A 20,732-nucleotide genomic window follows, 5' to 3' on the forward strand; every position below is an offset into this window, starting at 1 on the left:
CGGAGCGGCTGGGCCCGTGAGCCGTGGCCGCTGAGCCTGCGCGTCCGGAGCCTGTGCTCCGCAAGGGGAGAGACCACAACAGTGAGAGGCCCGCGTACCACAAAAAAAAAAAAAAAGCACAGATCGTAAGTATGGAATGAATTCTGATAAATGTCTACATCCCACCCCACCCCCACCCCAACAGAGGTTTTTAGAAGACCGAGTTTCCAGTGCCTGCAGGTCCTAAGCGAAGTTGCCTCAAAGGCAAGAAGCTGCATGCCCCTGAAGTAAGAAGCAAGAAGGACTGGAACTCCAGATTTGAAAGTTATCTGGAGCCAGCGGGTGGCGATTTTGTGAGCAAACGAGCACAGGTGCAGGAAGAGGTAACTGGAGAACAGAAAGGCCCAATGTGGGGCGCGCTTAACCCCCGCACACTGAGGAGCTTATTTGCTGTTATAAGCGCAGAGACTCTTCTCAGGCCTTCCACCTCATACTTAATTCTCTTAAATGAGAAAGAAACCACTTTCTGGCTGGCTTCTTTCAAAGTCTGCCCTATCGAGCTTGGAAAATGGCGTCACTGGGGGGAAGGGAGCTGGAGGATCCCACAGGGTGGTCTGCCCCTCCTCCAAGCAGCCTTCACGACTAAGATGCACAGCAACCTTCTTGAGCTGGGAAGCCCAGCTTCCTCCGTGCAGCGTGCTAGGGCAGCCCGGCCTGGGCACGCTGAGCGTCCAGGGATCACACAATCCCCGAGCACCTCTGCTCCGGGTGTGCGTTTGCAGTGGCTCTGCAGCAATGCCCTCGGTGTTTGCAGCCTGTGCAAGCTTGCACGCAGCGGGAGCTCGGTGCCTAGAATTGGGGGGCGGTGGGCGTGGCCGCGCTTCCTCGCGCCTTCTCCCGCGCAGGCAATCCCGGGAACGTTCTGAAAAGTATCCAAAAGTTCTGCGCCGCGCGCGCGCAAAAAGGAAAAAAAAAAACAAACGGGCACAACCCCCCACCACTCTGGGCGTTGCGAGTCCCGACCTCGCCATTCCAGCTGCACCTCCGGCTGCAGCGCGTACGCCTCCTGCGCCTCCTTCTCGGGAGCCTTGCCGTCGGCTGGGTGCTCCCCTTGCAGCCACCGGAGAGTCCCTGCGCATCTCCTTGGGGCACCATGCCCAACGACGACGCATACAGCAAGGCTTCGCCACCGTCGGAGGCCCCGCACGCCCCTGGGTCACCACCGCAGGGCAAGGCCGGGGGCTTCGGCAAAGCGGCCGGGGCGCTCCTCGGGACCACGGGCGGCGCGGGCGCCGGGGGCAGCGGCGGCTCAGGCTCGGGGGCGTCGGGCATGGACGCCGCCGCGAGCAAGAAGTCCCCGCGGCTGCCCAAGTGCGCGCGGTGCAGGAACCACGGCTACGCGTCGGCGCTCAAGGGCCACAAACGCTTCTGCATGTGGCGGGAATGCCAGTGCAAGAAATGCAACCTGATCGCAGAGAGACAGCGCGTGATGGCCGCGCAAGTGAGTGCGGGCGCCCCGGAAAGGGGGTTCAGCCCTTAACTTTTTGGGTAAAGCCCCTCGGACCAGGCGGGCGCCATGGGGGGGCGCGGGTTCGGGAAGAAGGCGGCGGTGCTTCGCGACAGCCGCGGCGCGCTCGGGGCCCGGGCTCCCAGCCACGCGCCGACGCCGCTCTCGGAGGGCCTGGACTCTCCGATGGAGCAGGGAGGTGCGGGGTTTACTCTGCTCCGGCGGCTCCAGATCCTTGACCCCTCCCTCCAATAGGAGTTGTGGGGTTCGCCCCCTCGTGGGTCTCGGCGGTCCCGGGGGTCCCGAGGATCCCCAGGATGTCTGATTTCCCTTTCAGAGCTGAGAGTTGCGGGGTTCGCACTGCTGGGGAAGGCTCCCCGGGATCTTCGACCCCGCTTCTGGCAGAGAGTTTCGCGGTTTGCGCCTTCGGGGCCCCCCGGGATCTCTGACCTCGCTCTCTGAGCAGAGTTGGGGGGTTTGCCCCCTCGTGGTTCAGTGGGATCCCTGACTCCGCCTCGAGCAGAGAGGTGCGCTTATATTAAGGAGGGTGCCCGCTCTGGCTACTGGTTAGGGCGAAGCGGAGACCCGGCTGGCTGCTGCTTATCCGCAAAACGCGTCGAGAGGCTTTGTTTTTCTGGAAAAGGCGCTGTAACGGACGCCAGGGTGGCGTGGTCCTCGTTGTGCTCTTGGCGCATTTTTCGTATTCGCCCGGGTGGATCCAGGTTGAGTGTCTAAGCCATTTTGAGCACTACGGAAATTTCATTAGCCTTTTAAAATTTGCTGTCTCCACCGAAGTTATTAAAGTACAAATTACTTTGAGTGTGTTTTAAAACACACCTAAGAATGTTTTAAAATCTACGCAGAGGAGTAGATGCAAGAGTTTGAGGTTTTGTCTACCGTTCATGGAGTGTGTTAGTTTTTTAAAGCATCCTAAGCTGGGCAGTAATTTAGCACCTTCACGGAAATGGTTAACGTCGTTGGTATCCTAAAATGATTTTTAGAAGAGAATAATATACATTCTTTCCCGCTAAAAGCTGTTTCATCCTTTTAAAACAGGTTATTTAAAATGAAAAGATACCAAAGAAATGCTTACTATGTGCTACTTTCGGTTAGGAATGGGTAAATAGCCCCCATTGAAAATGATTTAGGATCCTTGAACAGGAGTGCACAAATGCTTAGAGATTATACTTTTTATGTACATCCAATTTTGAAATGTTTTAAACTAGATATATTTTGGCTTCACAGACTGCGAGTGCACTCATGGAAATATAGGTTGTTTTACTGAGTTTCTTTATAGACTTTTATCTTAATCTGTAATGGATGAAAAGAATACACTGAGTGTAGCATTAAAATGCATCATAATGAGTTTACTGAAAAAAAACCCTTATGAACATTTAAATTGTATGTGTAGGTAGAAAAGTTTTCTGAACATTTACCTGTTGGCTTTAATATTTAATATGGAGAGTATGCTTGGGAGAGGAATTGTCCTCAAAATAATAAAAATATATATCCAAGTAGGGCCATTAATTTTGAATAAGCTGTATTAATAGGCGTAGTAACTTGGAAGGAGGATGTTTGCTTTGTTAAAAACAAAAGCAACTCAAGATTACTTTTTTTTTTTTTTTTTTTTGTGGTATGCGGGCCTCTCACTGCTGTGGCCTCTCCCGTTGCGGAGCACAGGCTCAGCGGCCATGGCTCACGGACCCAGCCGCTCCGCGGCATGTGGGATCTTCCCGGACCAGGGCACGAACCCGCGTCCCCTGCGTCAGCAGGCGGATTCTCAACCACTGCGCCACCAGGGAAGCCCCAAGATTACTTTTATAGTATGAAACTTCACTATTTTCCACACCAGAAGGCTTGTGCTGTGCTGAATGAAATCCTTTAACATTCATGTAACAGGCATTTTTAGTCATTCTAAAATAGTTTGAAATTGATCTTAGATCTGACTCTAAAACAATTGCATTTTAAATCAATTGCCCCGCCTTCCCTATTTGAATAACATTTCCTAAGAACGCTTGAGAGGTCTTTGTAAAAGTGTTTTAAGTTTATGGACTATGTAATACCCTGTATGTTTTGTGCATGCATGGGATCCGTGTAAACCAGGGTCTAAGTTTGCATTGACATACTTCACAAGTTCATGGGTATTCTTTTAAAAAATTTGTGGTCAAATCTTTAATGTTCTGTTCCTAAACTTCTTGGTTAATAAGAGAAAATTCAAGAATTAAGCTTAATTATTTAATCTTAATGGATTATTCAAGGATATTTTTAAAGTTGAAGACTCCTCTTGTTATGAGTAAAATTACTTACAAATTAATCATTTTTCTAAATTTGGACTACGGTATTCCTAAGACAATGTGTACATTGTAGTTGTGTTTCTGGTTTACCGTTTTGATTTCAACTTTCGGCTTGTATTTGGGCCTCTGAGGTACAGGTGCTTCCCTTTCTCATTTCATTATTACCAATGGTCAGTTTCAACAGAAAGTCTCCATTTTTGTTATTTGTAGTAAGCCACAATACAATTTATTTTCTTGACACCTCTTTTTTAAACCTTAAACAATGTTATTTAAAAGAAGAGGGACGATGAGGAGTGTATTAGGTACGCTGCGTCCTTTCTAGCCCCCACTTGAATCTCCTTCCCTCCTGCCTGGAATACGGCACGTGTCCTCTCCCTTTCTCTCCACCTCCAGCCTCTCTCTCCTGAGACTTCAGCGCTGTATTCCAGCCCCCTTTTCCCCTTTACTTCTGTATGTGCTCCCTCCGCCACAGAGAACAGGGCTCTGCAAGGTTTCCTGAGCAGCCCCTGCCTTCCCTGCCTACCCTGCTCCCTTATTCCGGGTCGTTCTGCCCCTTCATCCTTGCCCGTCAAGCCCCACTCATCCTATTCTTCAAGGCCCCGTTCCAGTACCACCTGCAGCTTATACTTACACTTAAAGCCGTTTTTGCCCCGGTTTCTTTGGGAGGATCTGTGTATGCCTGTCCTGTGGTGTTTACCACGTTTTGTCTTGAGTTGCAGTTGCATGTTTGCCTGTTTCCTGCTTCTCCTTTTAAACAGTGAGTACCTTGGGAACTAATCTAACCTTGCTGTATCTTGCTGGTCGCTGTTCCCGGTACAGCAGCCTTTGACACATCTGTGGAAGGAAAGAGTGAGTGACCCCATTCTCCTTCCTTCCTAGTGTCTCCGTGCTGGCTTCTCCTCACGCTGAATGCCTCTGCTGACTCCGCAGCTTCTCATCCAGCCTTTCCCGCTGCTCTACATACTCACTTGTTTAAGGGACATTTTAGGAGTGCTTTTACTGTGGGCCAGGGACTCTGGCTGGAAACCATTTCTCAGCTTTGGCTGCATCTCAGAGTTACCTGGGTAGCTTTAAAAAGCAAGGAGGGGGCTTCCCTGGTGGCACAGTGGTTGAGAGTCCGCCTGTCGATGCAGGGGACGCGGGTTCGTGCCCCGGTCCAGGAAGATCCCACATGCCGCGGAGCAGCTAGGCCCGTGAGCCATGGCCGCTGAGCCTGCGCGTCCGGAGCCTGTGCTCCGCAACGGGAGAGGCCACAACAGTGAGAGGCCCACGTACCGCAAAAAAAAAAAAAAAAAAAAAGCAAGGAGGGATTCTCAGGCCTCACCCTGGGGTGGGTGGGGCTTCCATGGCTTTGGCAAAGCGGTACTGAGTGACTCTGGGGTGCTGGAGGGTGACCCACTGCCCTGTGCTTCCAGGTGGCCCTGAGACGGCAGCAGGCCCAGGAGGAGGAATTGGGCATCAGCCACCCCATCCCGCTGCCCAGCGCGGCCGAGCTGCTCGTCAAGAGGGAGAACGACAGCAGCACCCCATGCCTGATGACTGAGGGCAGCAGCCCCTCGCAGACCCCGCCGGCCAGCACCCCGACCCCGCCCGCGGCAGCGGCAGGTAAGCCTGTGGCTGGGATGGAGGGATGAAAGGCGTGGCCACAGAAACAGAGTCTTGGGAAGGTCCTGAGCCCCAGAGCACATTCAGAGCTTAGAGGGTTCTTAGAAGATCCTCCCTTCTGAAGGTCTGTTTTTGACGGCCTCACAAAGGAGGTGGGCCTAAATAAAAAACCAGAAGTTTGACGGCTTCACTCTTCTGTTGGTTATTTGTCAAGGCTGAATCTGGGCAGGGTCAGCATCACAGAATCCCAGAGAAGTGGGAGTCCAGATTTCATCTCAGTCAGCCCCTTCCATTTGTGGGTCCTCTTGGCGGGAGCTAAAGATCCTTGTTTCCTAGAATGAAAGTCCATTTCTCTGGAAAGGACTGAAGTCCATCTGGGGAGACCGTCTAAAAAAGCCAAATCCTACGTGTCAGCTACCAGTGGATACTGAAGTTGAGGCAAGGCGTGTCCATTGGCTTCAATTCTCTCCCAGGTACTAAGATTATACCAGTGGCTGCATGTATGCCGATTCATTTCATTTCATTCTTAGAAGAAGGAAGTATTAATCCTATTTTATACCGTGGGAAAATTTAGGTATAAAAATTTTAAGTGACTGGCTACATCTGAAGAACTAGAAAGTATCTGAATTGGTCCATCTGTCTTCAGAGCTCACTATGCTTACTGCACTGGGTCTCCAAATTACCTCAAGAATTATGGTGTTCTAGAGCTGCACTGTCCAGTATGGAAACCCTTAGCCACATTTTGCTATTTAAGTTGATTACAGTGAAATAAAATTAAAATATTCATCGAAGGAAGATATGCAAGTGGTCAAAGGCCCAAGGAAAGATGCTTGATATCATTAGTCATTAGAGAAGTGCAAATCAAAACTATAATGAGATATCACCTCACACCCATGAGGATGACTACTATCAAAAAACAGAAAATAACAAGATTGGTGGGGATGTAGAGAAATTGGAACTTTTGTGCACAGTTGGTAGGAATGTAAAATGGTGCAGCTGCTGTGGAAAACAGTATGGTGGTTTCTCAAAAATTGAAAATAGAATTATCACGTGATCCAGCCATTCCACTTCTGAGTACATACCCAAAAGAATTGCAAACAGTGTCTTAAAGAGATATTTGTATATCCATGTTCATAGCAGCATTATTCACAATAACTAAAATGTGGAAGCAACTCAAGTGTCCACTGACAGATGAATGGTAAGCAAAATGTGGTCAAAAAATTACTTAGCCTTGAAAAGGACGGAAATTTTGACACATGCTACAATGTGGATGAACCTTGAGGACATTATGTTAAGTGAAACAAGTCAGTCCCAGAAACACAAATACTGTATGATTCTACTCATACTTAGAGTAGTCAGAATCAGAGAGACAGAAGGTAGAATGGTGGTTGTCAGGGGCTGGGGGCAGGGGGGAATAGAGAGTTATTGTTTAATGAGTATAGGGTTTCAGTTTTCCAAGAGGGAAAGAGCTATGGAGGTGGATGGTGGTGGTGGTTGCACAGCATTATGAATGTAGTTAATGCCACTGAGCTGTGCACTTAAAGATGGTTAAGATGGTAAATTTCATGGTGCGTGTAGTTTAACCACAATAAAACATAAAATTAAAAAAATTAAACATTTAATTCCTCAGTTGCACTAACCATATTTCAGATGCTCAACAGGCACATATATAGCGGAGGCCTGCCATGCTGGCAAGTGCGCATGTCCCTTTCTCACAAAGCTCTATTTAATGGCACTGGTCTAGAACGCAGGGGCTCTAAGAAACCCACCAGACAAAGATCTGTGACATCCTGTTGGCAAATGCAGGCATATATTTCATATTAAACACATGTGCCGAGGTTCACAGAATCTTTTGAGCCTTCTAAGCCTCCATGAAATGGAGCCTTGCAGTGCGGTTCCTCTTAAGTAAGCTTTTCATGAGTTACTCAGTTTGCTGCGCTTAACCACCAGGGTAAAGTTGTCAGCTGCCTAGCTGTCATTTAACTAGCTGTGCAACTTTAGACAAGTCACTTTAGCTCTCTGGTCCTATTGTTTCCTCTTCTCAAAAATGAGGGATGAGGTCTTTGAGGCTTTTGCAGATTCTAGGAGCCTTGACCATTATAAAGAAGAAGGTTAGCGGGCACCAAAGAAGGCAGGTGAGAGATAGACTTGTAATCTCTGCTGCAGGTCGTTGTGTCTGTGTATCTGTCCCTGTGTGTGTTACTGGGGCTACAGACAGGTTCTGTAGCTAACAAAGGGAATGGTATTATTTTCTTTTCTTTTATTTTAGCTCAGTTGCTCATAATATATATTTACAGCAGTTTCTAAACTTTCCTTTTCTTAAGAAGGAAGGAGTATATCTGTCAGAAATATGATTCCTGCACTTTGGGATTTTAAGCTGTGTGTAAGGTTAATTACCAAATACTACCGGGTCAGGGCAGACCTGGTGGATTCAGCTGGAGGGACTGATAGGGGACGTTCCAGAGGAGTAAAGAGGGGAGTAACTCATTTGATGTTCACACACATCTTATAAAGTAGGAATTATTATTCCTATTTACAGATAAGGAAGCCAGTGGTAAGGAAACTGCCCCAGAATAAAGCTGAATTAAGCTGGGATTCAGCCTAGGTCTGTCTGGTCCCAAAGCCCATGAATTTCTTCACCTGCCTGTGAAGTGAGGCTGTGGGAATAGTTGCCGTGTTTCCTTGGAAAATGGACAGTTACAATTAGAGGTTATGGTTTAATCCTCAGAAGGGATTTAGGGCTGATGGGCAAATAGGAACACTGTTAGGGGCAGCGCCATTCTCGGCTGGCATGGAAGGTTGCAGCCACTAGTCTTCACGGGGAGAAATACAGGGACAGGGCCGTGATGGATAAATGTCAATGCTGGGCATTTGGTAGGGAACCACAGGTGAACTTGGTGTAGCCTGCTGTCCCGCATTGCACCTCAGTGGAAGGGGTGTCAGAGTTGGATAGCATACCCCAAGATAGCGAAGCCTTAGAGAAGGATTTCAGGCTAGATGGAGTTCAGAATGACAAAGAAGTTCTCGCAGGGCATTTCAGAGTGGTGATAGGGAAAGTTACAAGTAGAAGCAGCAGGGAAGCATGATAGAAAGTTCAGGGTCAAGGAGGATGTGACCAGATTCCCTTCTTTGCTTCTGGAGCTGATAGACCTTGGGGTCCTTTTGGAGTCTTGAACCAGCAGTCCAAGGGAGCGGAGTGTGGAAGCCAGCAGAATGTGTCGCTCCTGTGCTCACGTATGGGCGGGGAGGCTATGCCTGCCCAAGAAAGATGGGCCAGCTCATCGTGGTGGGGCAGGAGCCCCATCCATCATCATTACTCAGGACTTCCACCAAAGCTCTTGAGTTGGGATCATTAACTTCCAGACTGGGCTGGGACTTGCACAGGAGAAAAACAGAAATGCCAGTAGAATTAAACTGTGTAATGTAAAGAGGGAGAAAGACAGAAAGGGCAGTGAAGGGGAGGGAGGGAGGGGGGAAGAGAGGGGGAGAGAAAGAGAAGCAGTGACAAGACAGATGGACTAAAGAGTGTTCCTCATGTTTTATGCAGCACAGTGGGCCCAGCTTCCTGCGTAGTGTGCTGCTAACAAATACGTAGCTTGTATTCAATTTCCAGAGATAAGGATCCCTTTAAAATAACATTTACCTTTATGCAGGTAAACATTTATAGAGTACAAAACATATTCAACGAATATATTCCCATCCCAACCTGTAGGGTCTTCTTTTTGTCATCCCAGCATTGATTACAAGCTGCACGTGCAAGCTTGCGTGTCTGTTTATCGTTTTCATACGTGTGTATGTGTATATATAATTTATATATTTAACATAATGGGAGTGTATTGTTCCCACCCGTGTGTAGTTTTTATTTTTTTCATTTAAAACTGGAATTTTTTAACGGCCTAGTATTCCATGATATCGACGTGGAAGGCTTGGATTTGCAGTTACCTCGTGAGAGGTGAAAGTTATAGCAGTTGTCATGGGATAGAGCAGCCCACCAACCTGGCTTCCCCGGGGGCGGGTTGCTCACCTTCTCTTTCCCATACCTGGTGTTGAGCGTCTGCAAGGGCAGTGGTTTAGTGAAATCCAGCAGATGTTTATGTCCTTGAGGCTTCTTCGTTATCTCCTTTTGGCTCCTGAAAGTGCCAAAAGTGAGAGTGAGAAATGCCCGAGAATTATTGCTGAGATTACTGGCTGAGTTCTAAGGCCTCTGTGAAGGAAATTGGGTTCACCAAGCTGTTGTTTGATCTCTTGGAGAGCTGATCCCTCTGAGTAGGATAACACCTTAGAAGAAAGTCTCTACGATCCTTAGCCAAAGATTGGCCAAGGTGGATCAAAACACTGCCTGACAATTCCTCCCACCGTGGGTATAAAATATTTTTGTTGTTATTTTCATCTGTGATCGCGGGTGTTACTGTGAAGGAACACCCTTTTGAAGAAATGCCCTATTCATTGCTGTCTCTTACACTGGCAGGATCAGATATGCTAACAGGTGCTCTATCGATTACCAAATGGTTTCTTCCCAGCCATTTTGGGTCACCTCGAAAAAAGGGTGAGCACTTCCGGTTATAAATGCCGGTGAATTAATAGCAACTTCAGCATTATTTCCGTGGTTTTACTTTTTAAATTTTAGCTTCCTAGATATATATTTTTTATTTTGAAAGTGATCAACTGACTTAAAAAATCTCATAGGCATTCCTCGTCTTTGAAATGTGGGCTCCTCGTTTTATTTTATATTCTGCTTTTCCTCCAACCGCCTATGCAGCAAGTAGAATGCCATTTTATCCAGAGCTCACGCCGAGGTCCGCATAGTTCTCTGCCTCTCCTTTTCTGTGCAGGGCTGTCAGATGAAGGGCTGCATTGTAGAGAATTCGGTTCTGCATACGTGTCCTTTGTAAGTAAGGACCTGAATGTTATCTCCTGGGGCCTCCCTTCTGGAGCACCCTGGGCTTCCACACACACGCACGTTCGCACTCCTCCACATCAAGCCGCTTCCTGCCATCTCAGGCCGACTCCCCAGTGCCCACGGCCTGCTTTCACTCACCTTTCCCCCGTTGGAAGGGTCAGCCAGGTCTGCATCTGATAATGGCGGGACCCCCTCCTTCACTTCTCTTCTTTAGCAGTAATTCCACTTCAGCACAGAGAGAGAGCTCATGCCGGTAGGGCACGCACGCCGTCCTGGTTATGTGCCTTCGAAGGGCTTAAGTGCTTTACAAACATGCAGTGTGGTAATTTGAAAATGGAATAATGTCCCTATGCAGTTTTTACCAGTAAGAAATGTGACTGAGGAGCTAACAATTGAACATGTTGACTTAAGTTTCTTAAAAATAAACTTTAGGGCTTCCCTGGTGGCACAGTGGTTGAGAGTCTGCCTGCCGATGCAGGGGACACGGGTTCATGCCCCGGTCCGGGAGGATCCCACATGCCGCGGAGCGGCTGTGCCCGTGAGCCATGGCCGCTGAGCCTGCGCGTCCGGAGCCTGTGCTCCGCAACGGCAGAGGCCACAACAGTGAGAGGCCTGCATACCACATAATAAATAAATAAATAAGTAAATAAATAAACTTTATTCATTGGAGAAGTTACAGATTTACAGCAAAATTGAGAGGAAGGTACGGAGATTTCCCATACACCCCTGCTCGTACACATGCACACCTCCCCCATTATCAGCATCCCCCGCCAGAGGTACATTTGTTACAATTGATGACCCACATGGACACAGCGTAATCACCCAGAGTCCATAGTTTACATTAGGGTTCACTGTTGGCGTTGTACATTCTGTGAGCTTAGAGAAATTAATGATGACGTGTGTCCATCATTATAGTAGCATACAGAGTAGTTTTGCTGCCCTAGAATCTTCTGTGGAGTTATTTAAATTTGAAATATTTCAATTTTTATCTTTGCAGTTTTCCATGTTATACAGAAAGAAGCATTTCAAATGAAACACCAAAACACTTTATCCAGGTTAGTTTGAGAGTTGATATTTGGAGGGTCCTGGCTACTTACATGAGATGAGCTCCATTTGATTTTAGACAGAGCTCTCAATTTCAAGTAGAATAGAGGATGTGGAGATTAGGTTTAAAAAGGCCTTCAGGTAAAAGCATTCCCCAATTTTACATTCAGAGTCAAAGAAATTTCCAGGATGTTTAACAAAACAAATCTCCTTAAACTGAAGCAAGAGTTGGAGGCTTAAATGAAAGGAAACACTTAAGATGAATAGTACTGACCATTTTGATAGCCTAGTGTTTTAAATAGCGTCTCAGTCAATTTTATTTATTCCAAGGGAAGTCTCTGCTTATGTGTCAAATGTAGCAGTTAACCGACCTGATAGAAATTCTCTGTAGACAGTATTTCTGTAAAGAAGTTAAAATGACAAAGTACATAGGAAGTAGCCTACTGGTCTACTTTGGCTAGAAAGGAGATTTGGAAAACATCTAGACCCACCGAAAAAGGTAAATACAGGGTTTAAAGTCACAAATTAGTTTTTTTTTAATTGAAGTATAGTTGACTTACAATATATGTATATGTGTATGTATGTATGTATGTATTTATTTATTTTTGGCTGCTTTGGGTCTTCGTTGCTGTGCGTGGGCTTTCTCTAGTTGCGGCAAGTGGGGGCTACTCTTCGTTGCAGTGCACAGGCTTTTCATTGCAGTGGCTTCTCTTGTTGCGGAGCACGGGCTCTAGGTGCACGGGCTTCAGTAGTTGCAGCACGCGGGCTCAGTAGTTGTGGCTCGCAGGCTCCAGAGCGCAGGCTCAGTAGTTGTGGTGCACGGGCCCAGTTGCTCCGCGGCATGTGGGATCTTCCCGGACCAGGGCTTGAACCTGTGTCCCCTGCATTGGCAGGCGGTTTCCTAACCACTGCACCATCAGGGAAGCCCTTGACTTATAATATTATTAATTTCAGGTGTACAACATATTTTTATAGATTATACTCCATTTAAAGTCATTACAAAATAATGGCTATATTTTCCTGTGCTGTACAATAACAAGTTAGTTTTATAACAGCATATGTAAAAGACAAAGAAACATTTGATTGGTTTACACCGCTGTCTGCTTTGTGAACATGTAATCTTAAGGGCAGGGATTGCATTTTTTATTCATCATGTACTCATGTGCATAGTATAGTACCTGGCTTTGTAGCATGTGGTCAGTAAACCTTTGCTGAATAAATGAATAGTGATGGTTAAATTTGAAGTTGTGTTTTAAAACACTGTGTTAGTGATCATGAACCCACTTGCAGGTATCAGAGTAAAATCATTGATGTTCAATCTGCATTTTTTGTGATATTTTTTAAATGTATCTGAATTTTTTTAAATGACTAAAATTTCAAATGTAGTTTAACAGCCTAAGGTGAAATTCACATGCTATACACTTCATCTACTTAAAGTGTACAGTTCAGTGTTTTCTGGTAAGTTCACAGAGCTGTGCCACCGTCCCTGGAATCTAGTTGTGGAGCATTTTTATCTCCTCCTGAAAGAAACTCTGTACCATTAGTAGTCACTCTCCATCTGCTCCCACACTGGGGTCATAGGCGACCTCTTTAACTTAGCCTCAGGTTTGCAAGGTGTACCCCCATTGTAGTATGTATTTATTAGTCCTTTTTAAAAACTAAATAATATTCCACTATACGGATAAATCGTATTTTGGTTTTTTTCAGATGATGGAGTTTGGGGTTGCTTATGCTTTTTTGCTATTATGAGTAATGCTTCCATCACATTTTTATACCAGTTTTTATATGGATATATGTTTTATTCTCTTGGGTATATATTAAAGAGTGGAATTGCTGAGTCATACAGTAATACTATGTTTAACCTTTTGAGGAACTGTCACAGTATTTTCCAAAGAGGCTGCACTATTTTACTACATTCCCACCAGCAGTGTGTGAGGGCTCCAGAAGATTCGTACTGAAATTTTTTAGAATTAAAAGGTAAGATGCGGGCTTCCCTGGTGGCGCAGTGGTTCAGAGTCTGCCTGCCAGTGCAAGGGACACGGGTTTGAGCCCTGGTCTGGGAAGATCCCACATGCCGCGGAGCAACTGGGCCCGTGAGCCACAATTACTGAGCCTGCGCGTCTGAAGCCTGTGCTCCACAACAACAGAGGCCGCGATAGTGAGACGCCCACGCACAGCGATGAAGAGTGGCCCCCGCTTGCCACAACTAGAGAAAGCGCATGCACAGAAACGAAGACCCAACACAGCCATAAATAAATAAATACATTAAAAAAAAAAAAAAAGGTAAGATGCCTTCATCCTGTGAAGTTTTTAAAAATTGAACAATAAGATACTTCATGCTGGCAAACGCTAAAGATATAAAACCCAGTCAGTGTCTCTTTGATGATCAGAAGTTTAGATCATGGAGGGTTTTCTAGGTTTGCATTTTATTATCACTAGAAATATGTTAATATTCAGTCTTTTAAAAATTTTCTCTTTTCCCTCATTATCACATACACTTTGTAATGAAAGGAATAGTGTTTGAGGAATTAAACCATAGAGGGAACCGGTGACAGATTTTCTTTGTTGTGTTTTTGGCCCGTAGAAACGTTGGTTTGTTTCTCAAGGGCTTAAGCAACTTTTTAGACCTTGGGTGACAAGCATTTCCTCAGAACAAGGGAGAAGGAATTCTCTTGCCCTAGAAACTTGGCAAGAATAGTTTTTATCTTTGGATTTCTGAAAATGGAAAACCGCCGTCACTCCTGTGGAAAGCAGAAGAGAACACCCGCGAGCTGATGAGAATAGACAGCTGTTCTTCACGTTGCCAGTCGGAAGAGGGTAGTTCATAGACGGTCTCAGAATTTACTGCCATAGTTATTCATAGCGTTGGAAAACTTTTATAGGTGGTGGGTGACACTAGGTATCATTGTAGTGCTGTATGGCCTTATTTGCTGCCATAGGAGACTTTTGGAAGGTCAGAAGGCTCATCTGTGTCACCAGTTTCTCCTGCCTGCTGCACTGTGTCCCCCTGGAGTCCTTGACCCTTGGGTTCCTGGTTATCTGCTGGTTCAGGGATCCTGTCCATTGACGACCCCCTCAGCCGCCCAACCCACTACTCTTTGGATCTCGTGGATGCCCTTCTGTCCTATCTGTTGTTGTATTAGCTATCTTATTTTTAAAAGATTTTATTGTGGTAAAATATGCCTAACATCACATGGACCATTGTAACGGTTTTTAAGTGTACAGCTCAGTGGCATTAAGTACCTTCACAGTGGTGTGCAGCCGTCACCACCTTCCATCTCCGGGACTTGTTTCATCTTCCCAAACTGAAACACTAAACCCACTGAGTGATAACTCCCCATTCTCTCCCTCTCATTAACTTTTGGCTAAGGACAGCCTCTTCTGCTAACCCGCCTTTCTTGGCCTTCGGAATCACCTGTAGACTCACGTGAGATGATTCCTTTTATCTCGTCAACGTCTTGTTTTTTTCCTCTTACTTCTTCCCCCAGGCCCACAGTTTTTGCTTCACTGCTGACTTCTCTCTTTGTTCTATAGGCTGGTCTAATTTGTGCCCCTGAGGACTCTGAAGTTGCTTAAAGGGCTGAGGTTAGTAGGGAAGGGGGCCCAGGGTAAGGCCAGCTGCCACCTGATGTGGGATACTGTGAATTCTGTACCTCTGCCAGGTGATCTGGACTCTGGGCCTAGGAGTGCTCTGTGTTGTGCCATGAAGCCAAGGGAGTGGAGTGAGGGTACCTCTGGGCCCCCTGGGGCTCTGACTGCTGTCTCACTGGTTCTTGACTTGTCAGGGTTCCTTTCGCCTTGGTCACAAGCAACTCTGTAAGTGCAGGTCTGAATTTCTGTTTCAGCCTCAAGGTGTCTTACTTTTCAACTGATAAAAAAATTCCCCTAAGAAAAGTCACATAAATATTGCTCCCTGTTGCTGAACCAGATTACATTGCACACCCAGTTTCCTCTAGTCTCTTATGTCTGTGAGTAGACTTCACGATCACTAACCCAGTCTTAGTGTACGGTACCACTGAGCATGCATTTCAGAAAAAATGCACAAGAAACTCTTAACGTAGACTATAGACAGCTGGTTTGTAGTCAGAAGAAGATGCTGATTCAGTGTTCTAGTAATAGCACATTTTCTGATGTTTATTGGCAGTGAGAGTTCTCAGGTATTGCTTCAGCCACCCAATGTCAGCTCAGTCCAGTGTATACTAACAGCTGACTCTTCGGTATTGATCTCAGCACTTATAAAACTACTCCCTGTTTTTACATCACCCTTTAACTCTGATCCTGAGGTTGGGGAGTTTATCTGAAATACAGGATATACATTAATTCAGGGAAGCAGATTGGGTTCATCAAACACTAGTAACTGTTTGCTGAACTGAGTTGAATTCATCTTTGCTGGTGAGTCTGCTGTCTGGGCCAGAGTCGCTCCCTCCCTTTTTCCCTTTCTTCCATCTGTGTTTCTATTTTATTTTTCGTTTATTCAACAAATATTCGTTGTGTGACTGCATTGGGTCAGACCCTTTTCCAGGCATGAGGTATACAGCAGTGCCTAAAACGTCTGTCTCGTGGGTCTTACATGTCCAACAGGGGAGACAGTGGATAATCAGGTCCACCAGTGAGTAAGATGCTTTCGGAAAGTGATGAGCACCGTGGAGACAGAGTGATACGATACATGTTCTGGAGGGGTCGCGGCTGTTGACATGGAGGTTAGGGAAAGAGGGCCTCTCTAAGGAGATTAAATCCCAAGGGACAGTGAGCCATTGCAGTCAAGGTCTGGGGGAAGAGCCTTCCAGGCAGGAGGCGCCCCAAGGTGAGACAGTGCTTAGAGCAGGAAGCAGACCAGTGTGATCGGTGCTGTGAGCAAGGGTGACATCACTGGGGGCTTCGACTTGCTGCCTCGCAGGCCAGGGAAGGAGTTGGAATTTTATGGTGAGTGCGACGGGAAGTCATTGGAGTGTTGAAGCAGTGAATGCTGTGATCTGATTTACTCTCTTCAAATGTCTCTGCTGCTGTGTGGAGTGTAGTTTCAAGGGGGAGCAAAGCAAAGCCCATGCAGTTGCCCAGGCAGAGGGGTGCTGCTTGCACTGGGGTGGTGACAGTAGAGATGGAAAGAACTGCTAGGACAGGAGGTCTATCTTAAGGTAATTTGGGTAGATGGTGTCCACGGCACTTCCTCCAGAGAGCTGCTGCCACGGCATTGCCAGTGCTATGGGGGTTGCCATGGGGGCTTTACCAGTCTGAAAGGTAAAGCGCTGTACGTGGGTGCGGTCGGCAGAACAATGGCCCCCAGAGAGGGCTACATCCTGGCTCCTGGGGCCTGTGAAGGTGTTACCTTCGTGGCAAAAGGGACTTTGCAGATGTGGTGAAGTCAGGGATCTGGAGGTGGGGAGGTGATCCTGGATTCCACGTGGGCCCATTCTAATGGCCTGAATCCTTGGACGTGGAGAGCCTTTCCCAGCTGCCCCAGAGATGTCACAACAGAAGATGCTGGGAAGTTTCAAAGCTGGAAATACCTGACCACTGTTGCTGGCTTCGAGGATGGAGGAAGGGGGCGCTGAGGCAAAGACTTCAGGAGTTCTCTAGAAGCTTGGAACAGCCCTCTGCCCAGTTAAGCACGTTGACTTTAGCCTGGAGAGACCTGGGTCAGACGATGGGCCAACGAAACTGTAAGATAATAAATTTGCATACAGCAATAGAAAACAAATATGGTTGCTATAGCTTATAATTCCCTTTTCCTTTGTTAGTGAGACTGAAATCTTTTCATACGTTAAAGGACCATTTATGTTTTTTCTGTGAGCCTTCTGTGTATGTCCTTTGCTCATTTTTTTTATTGAATCCCCTCCCCCTATCTTGAAGTTCCTTATTTACTGTGGAGGTTGGCCCTTGGTGATATGAGCTGCAGTTCCCCCCCCCCCCCCACTATTTGGTATTTCAAGCCAGGAGACTAGCTGAGACTAGCTGGGGACAAGCTGTAGAGGCCAGGAGCCCGAGGACTGGCCCTGGTCACTGTCCTCTGTGGACAGGCGGAGGAGCCTGTGGCTTGTCTGGTCCCCCATCAGCAGACCAGAGCCAAGTGGACCTGATGTGTTCTTCACACTCTTCCAACCTCTGTCCTCATTCCAGTATAACCGTGGGCAGAGCTCAGGTTAAGCTAATGGCCTCAATGATTGAACCATTTCACACTCATGTCTGGTGCTGTGGTCTAGAGATTCCAGTATTACTGTTGGGTATATGATAAGCCAGGTGAGGAATGGGATACACTCTCCATTCAGATATTCTGGTTACTAGAGACTAATCTTATTCTTACCAGTGTTACATGAAATTATCGATAGAATGCACGTTACCCATCAACTCTTTCAAAATGATTTTACTGATTCTTTGGTTGATGTTGAACACGTTCAGGGTTGTGCTTCCGCCAGGGTGAGGGTTAGTTGTTAGTACGGATTTCCAGATTGGGGCCAGATTAGTTAACAGATCAACCAGTCTTATTAGTGCCAAAATTCCCCCCGAGAGAATGGTGTGTGATAATAGAAGCTTAATCAAAGGTCTTGAAGATCGAAGACACCTGGAAACAGTTTTGCTTTGATCTGGTTAACTTTATGCCTGGGAAGGAAGTTCCATGTCACTGAAAGAACCTAAGGTCTAGAGTCCAAATACCTGCCTGTTACTCATCACCTCTCCAATTTTGAGCAGTTCACTTAATTTCTGTGAGTGTCTGTTTCCTCATTTGTGAAATGGATAAAATAATATTGCCTGCTCAGTTTATCTTGCAGAATCAGTGTGGTGCTCAACTAAGATTTTTTTTTTTTTCGGTACGCGGGCCTCTCACTGTTGTGGCCTCTCCCGTTGCGGAACACAGGCTCCGGATGCACAGGCTCAGCGGCCATGGCTCACGGGCCCAGCCGCTCCGTGGCATGTGGGATCCTCCCAGACCGGGGCACGAACCCGTGTCCCCTGCATTGGCAGGCGGACTCTCAATCACTGCGCCAACAGGGAAGCCCTCAACTAAGATTTTAACGTGAAAATTCTTTGTAAACCATGACGAAGGACAGAAACATGCCATCAAACTCAAGTTTCAGATACTAAAATGAGGAACAGAGGAATGAGTCTGGATATGATCTACCCTACAGCCATAAACTAGGTTTTTTTTTTTTGTTTCTTTCCTTTTTTTTTTTTCACCTCAAAAATCAAGCTACCTGACGTAAGAATTGTGTCTCCGGGTAAGGAGTACATAACCCATCACAGCTCCCCTACCCCAGGCCACACTCCAGCAGCCAGGAATCTCCAAGACACATCTTAACACTCACACATCAGAGTATGAGTAAGCTTTCCCCTTCTTTTCTCGGCCTTGCTTTTCTTTTTGTTTTATTAATTGTACTGACATGTGTCTTTAGTGTTAGCCATCTCTTATCCTTTCTAAAGGGAGTAGGGAGTGTTGGATAACCACACAGATACCCAGGACTGCGAGATGAGGAAGTTACCTTCAGCAAAACAGGTAACACACTGTCTGTATCTTGTTGCCCCTCACAGTTTGGACAGAAGGCACACGATTTAGAGACCTTGGGCCCTGCGTGTCGGATGAAGAAGCAGGTGCGTCAGCCCAGACCTGGTGGGGGAGGGGAGGGGAGTCCCAAGGACACAGTTCTAATACCTTCATATCGAATGCAGTGGATGGGGAAGGAATTAACAAGCGGGAGCAATGTGCATGGTGCAGAATTCCTCATTAGTGAGTTGGAGCGTGTCAGTGGCTGTCCCATGGCATCCTACCCCAGGAGCTGCTGCCTCGTGGAGCCCCGGCCTCCGCTGGGAGAGGCTGGTGGTCACCTCCCTTATCCCTCTCTCCCTTGTTTTTATCTGAGAGATGGAATTACTGAGTTAGAGGGGAAGAGGAGGAAGAAGCACATCAAAGAATTTTCTGGTGGCTTTTGAATAAGGGGCCTTATTGGCCTAGGGCTGTTAGCTTTGGGTGTGCTGTTTTCATCATGAAGCACCTGGGGTTTGTTTTTCTCTAAAAGACGTAGATAAACTAGAGAGAATCTAGGGGAAGGGCAACAAAAATGATGTATGGCTTGGAGAGAAGGAGAATAACAGTCTATAAATATTTGAAAGGTAATATACAAAGAGGGAGAGAGATTATTTATAGCAACGGAGAGGAGTTTGACAGGGAGCAAAAGCTTGCATCTAGGAGCAGGGGAGAATTGGGTAGAACTGAAGAAACAGAGCATATGGTAAGGATGATTAAGCAAAGAAATGTAATTCTCGCATTAGTTTGCGTTGCCAGGAGCTAGTGTGGCAGGAGTAAGGGATGTTTCTCAAACTGAGGATCCACGCACGATTGTGAATAATATTCTCTAATTCCTGTGTGTGAAGGGAGAGAGCGGGCAGCGCTTTACCCTTTGCCATGTGTGTGTATAGTTTGTTTAATTCCCAATTCTTTGGCATTGTGTTTTCAGAGGAGGTAATGATTGCAGTACCGCTAGCTCTCATTTACTGAGTGTCTGCCTCATGCCAGGTACTGCCTTCGCTGCTTTGTTATTTATGTTCTCATTTAATCTCTACAACAACTCTGTAAAATAGGAACTACTTTTCCACTTATAAGGAAGCAGGTTTAATAACATGCTTAAGATCACACGTATTTTAAGTGGTGGAGTTGGGATTCCAACCCGAGTCTGTGACTCACAGCCCATGCTCATGTCCTGTATTGGGCTCCATTACTCTGGTCATGATAGTAAGTTGGGACCCACTAGGTAGCCGGGTTACTAAGCTAGGTGAGCAGTTTGTATCCAGTTACAGAGGTAAGTAAAATAGTTGATGTCCAGAGTTCCTCTTTTTTTTCTTTCCTTCAGATATATTTTCTCAGTATCAGTAAGTGCTAGGTTATTAATATACTACATTTGGTCATTCTGTATTTTCAGTTATACCGTAGGCTTTAACCAGCCTCACAGTTATAGAGTGATCTGTTGAATCTCTTGTAAGAAAGAAAATTTGGTAAGTCAGGCATTACGCTTGATCTTAAATGCTGGTTGTAGCGGGGTTTCCTTGGCAGTGTGGTGCACTTCCCTTGGCTTTCTGACTCTCATACTTTATAGCGTCCAGTGTATTGATGATTACTAAAAAACAAAACAAAATACACAGAATTAGCTACTCGGAATCTAGGTGAAGAGCTAGGTGTCTGGGTCCTTCCTGTCATTGCAAGAAGACACCAGACTTGGACTGAGAAGACCTGGGTTTACTCGGGACTCCAGCTCCTACCATGTTCCTCTGTGTGCAGGGCACCTTTCTAAGCCACAGCCGGCTCCTCTTTCTGGGTCTCAGCCTTGTAGAGTTATTATCGGTAGCCACTGAAAAGTCTATGTAAACTGCGGAATACATGAGATATTACAGTGAAAAGTGAACATCATTTGCATTC

The 20,732-nt window shown here is 46.4% G+C and overlaps 1 protein-coding gene across 1 annotated transcript in view; it reads left to right on the top strand.

Moving 5' to 3' along the window:
• The first annotated feature begins 1,132 nt into the window (after nt 1-1,132).
• DMRT1 (doublesex and mab-3 related transcription factor 1) overlaps nt 1,133-20,732 on the top strand; it is a 105,570-nt gene continuing 85,970 nt past the window's right edge. Inside the window, exons 1-2 of the mRNA XM_060299979.1 lie at nt 1,133-1,480; nt 5,196-5,385. Of these exons, the coding sequence (XP_060155962.1) occupies nt 1,133-1,480; nt 5,196-5,385 (538 nt within the window). The remainder of the gene's footprint in view (nt 1,481-5,195; nt 5,386-20,732) is intronic.

This window comes from Globicephala melas, chromosome 6 (genome assembly GCF_963455315.2).
Source record: "Globicephala melas chromosome 6, mGloMel1.2, whole genome shotgun sequence".
Classification (NCBI taxonomy): Eukaryota; Metazoa; Chordata; class Mammalia; order Artiodactyla; family Delphinidae; genus Globicephala; species Globicephala melas.